Source organism: Morone saxatilis, unplaced genomic scaffold, assembly GCF_004916995.1.
Source record: "Morone saxatilis isolate NCDOM2014 unplaced genomic scaffold, NCSU_SB_2.0 Contig20, whole genome shotgun sequence".
Classification (NCBI taxonomy): domain Eukaryota; kingdom Metazoa; phylum Chordata; class Actinopteri; family Moronidae; genus Morone; species Morone saxatilis.
The window spans coordinates 9694733-9698249 of record NW_023339763.1 but is presented as its reverse complement, the minus strand read 5'-3'; the positions used below and the strand labels follow the sequence as shown (position 1 = coordinate 9698249).

At 38.6% G+C, this 3517-nt stretch overlaps 1 protein-coding gene across 5 annotated transcripts in view; it reads right to left on the bottom strand.

The window, feature by feature from the left end:
• rbm27 (RNA binding motif protein 27) overlaps positions 1 to 3517 on the bottom strand; it is a gene marked incomplete in the record, with an annotated part of 18212 nt that extends 14695 nt beyond the window's left edge. For 3 of the 5 annotated variants that reach the window (XM_035666080.1, XM_035666082.1, XM_035666081.1), the window contains 5 exon segments: positions 442 to 521; positions 639 to 656; positions 781 to 908; positions 1950 to 2068; positions 3386 to 3517. In XM_035666080.1, coding sequence (XP_035521973.1) covers positions 442 to 521; positions 639 to 656; positions 781 to 908; positions 1950 to 2068; positions 3386 to 3444 — 404 coding nt within the window. 5 annotated transcript variants of the gene reach the window in all.

The following is a 3517-nucleotide window of genomic DNA, read 5'->3' as shown; positions in this document are numbered from 1 at the left end:
CGGCCTATATATGTACAAATTTTTTTTCTTTTTAAATTTAGTTGGTGCGGCTTATATTCAGGTGCGCTCAATAGTCCGGAAATTACGGTACTACAGCATTTCTAGATACTCCCTTTCCTTTAATTGTTGTTTTGATTGCATTTTACAGGTTCTGTTTTGTCCTACCTGTTATTGACTAGGAGAGTTATAGACGAGGGACAGACTACTTGACACCTGGGCTAAAAGGAGTACTCGTGGGATTTCAAACTAACCATGCAAATGTATCCACATGTTAAGATCTCTACACAACTCTACTATGCAAAATGATGGTTTTTTTTTTTTTAATCAGCAGTATGAAGTGCAAGGTACAACAGGGTCCTGTGCATTGAAAATGTCAGCATGAGAAAGGGATAAAAATGCTATATGTCTAACGTGTCAGAACAGTATCTGCATAAGCCATACCTGGACTCATTGAAGTCAGAGCGGTTTCTCAGAGGACTTCTCCTCCGCCTGTTTTCTCTCTCCTCCTCTGGAGTTTCAGCCTTGAGGGAAAAAACAATTACTTGACTTAAACTCTTCTCCATTTTGTTTTTAAAACAGAAGATTTACAACTACAAAGATTTTCACAGTCTAGAGAGAATGGTTTTGAGTCAACATACCTGAAAAAATGCAGCATCCTATAACACACAATTAAATTTCTATCAAATTATTTGATCCAAAGTCCCGTACACTAAGAGCATCACCATTTTTTGAGTCAATGCTCAACCTACTTATCTACAATATATCACTAACTCTTCTTACCTCAACAACATCAGATTTGACAGCAGGTGGTTTGACCTCCTCTTTAGGAGCTTCCTTGGCAGCGGGAATTCCCAGGTAGTTCTTGGTTGTCAGACATTCAAAAAGTTTATCGACAAATCCATTTGTTTCTGCAATAACAAAATGAATTAATTATGTGAACTGGTCAAAAATTTTCACTTGAACTATGTGCAGTTTTGCCTATTGCACCTCAAAGAGCAAACTGGCCCTGAGGCAAGAAATGTTCCGAGATTCCTCTTGAATCACACTACACTAAATAATTCTCTGCTTCTGGCTGCGCTAAATATATCATTTAGTCTAACACAGACCAAATGAATAACACAGAAACAGCATAGACATTAAACAGAAAAAAAAACTATATATATAATAAATATTTATACAATAATGTAATATATTATTTATGAAAAGTACATTAAAGGAAGTAATTTAAACCAATTATTTGACTGCAATCTAAGTATTATATGTTAAAAACTACAGGTTGTGATGGTTTAGTTCTTTAGTAAGTCCCTTTGTGTGCTGTGCTATTGTGCAGGAATGGTAAAAGTGGCTAAGGTGGTGTTGCAAGGGCTAAGAACCAAACTGTCATTTTTAAAACCCTGAATTGACAACATGTGATTGTAATTGCTATAACATATTATTGCTGTTCTGTGGTTATACTGAGGGTTCAAAGTGATACCATTAAATAATGTCAACCATTCAACTCAAGCTAAACACGTTGATGCTTCATGTTATAGGCTGGAGACATTAGAGGGGGAAAAGTAATTTCAAATGCTCTAACACGCCCTCTGGTGGCCATACTGAGGACCCACAAGTGGTAGATGGTGATGTACAGCTGATTGCCTAATCAGACAGATTGTTTGATGTTTCTGACTGAACCTTCTTTCTCTTTAAAAAATAATAACCTCTAATTTACTTTGTTTACAATCAATATGTTTACCTGAAGCTCTTTCCTCGTAAATTGTGTCACTATTCACAAATAATCAGTTCAGTGATGTGAACTCCCAAGAGGATTTGTGACATGTTTGCAAAGCCTCTATTATCCGTTGCAGTAAAAGCAATGTTTTTCCCTTCATAGCTGAACTATAGAAATTGCTGCTGGAGGAAAGCCTTCTGCATTCACTCACACCGGCAGAGCAGCTTTGTGTTCGTACCTTTTTGTAGAAAGACATCAAGCTGATCAGCACACAGCGCTTTCAGCTCTTTCTCCGGTTTGTCCTTCTTCACAAGAGCCACCACATAGTTAGCTAATGCAGAAGGGTCAGCATCACATCTGCAGGTTAAAATATATGCATTTTAGATGGTGAAACAGGGGCGCATTAATTAAATCCACTGCAACATACTGTAGGTCCGTGAGGTGCACTGTTTAGTGGTGTCAAAACAGTAGTAGTGAATAGTAAGTAAGACCCTTTACAGGGCTTGAAGAGCAGAACATTACTACAAAAACTTCACAAAACAGCTTCAAAACTTTTAAAAACAGATTACGCTAAAAGTCCTCTCAGCCACAAAGAGGTGTGGCTATCACAGAAACAATGCAGACACACAAAGCCCCAAGATATTGCTCTCGACAACTCCAAGCTAATATATAACTAACTACACAGCTAAATGACAAATATACGGACATACCTGCAAACTATCGAAACTAACTTTGCTTCCATTTCACATTAACAAACCAATGCGGTCAGTGTACCAGATAATATAAAATAACAGACCAAAACACTGACCAGGCAAACACACTGATCACACATTAACAAGTGAATGAACACAGGAATTGCAAATGTGCTTAAGGATTTGTTGAATAGGACATTACTGCGCCTGAATCTAAGCTACTTATAATTAGAAAATGCTAAAAAATAAATAAAAAGAAAGTCTGAAAACTCTTTCAGTAAAGTTAATTTAACGAGGTCCCTTTTCTTAAGAGAACTATTACAGCAACACAGTCTCCCACTTTTAACTCAGCAGCTCCTTTTTAATCACTGCTGCATATTCAAATCCATCAATGTGGTCAAGCGAGTTCTCTGGCAACATCTGCAACCCTCTTGTAATTACAAAGTCATCTGGTCAATTTACATTTGAAACAGAGGGAGAAAAGAGTCAAAGAGTGTGTGTAACTATGGTAACCCAGAGAGAACAATCCCTTACAGCTATATTTATAAAAAACTAAGTGTTTAACTTAGTAGCGTAGTGCTCGATATAGCCCAACAGATTCATCACTTCTCAACTATTTTAAGAGGTAGCAGCATACAAGTTGTGGCTATCTGTTGCAGCTTGGTGTCTCGCCACAGAGCTGTAATAAAGTCACATTATCGCTGGCCAACAACGTGCCTAACCAACATTAACCCGCAAAAAAAAAAACAGTGCAACAAACGCACCCAAATTCCCTTGCAGCTAGCGAGTCAAAGTGAAGCCCCACTGCCTCTCCTGGCCACGAAAAGTCAGCTAGCGGCAATGGTGGTGAGCTAACTCGTGTGAGAATTTGCCAGCAGACTGTAGCAAGCCTCCCATTGATGCCTCGCTAACCCCCACTGGCTAGCGCGCTAACGCAGCTACGTAGCATGCAAGCTAAATGTCATTTCGATTCAACACTCACATTGGCTCCAGGAGTTTTGCCAGCCACGACTTCAGGGCTTCGACATTCTCTATGATCATCGTGAGGAAGACTAGAATACTGTCTATGAAATGAAAGTGCGTTTTGATAACCCTGCTTTCATCGTCTATAAAT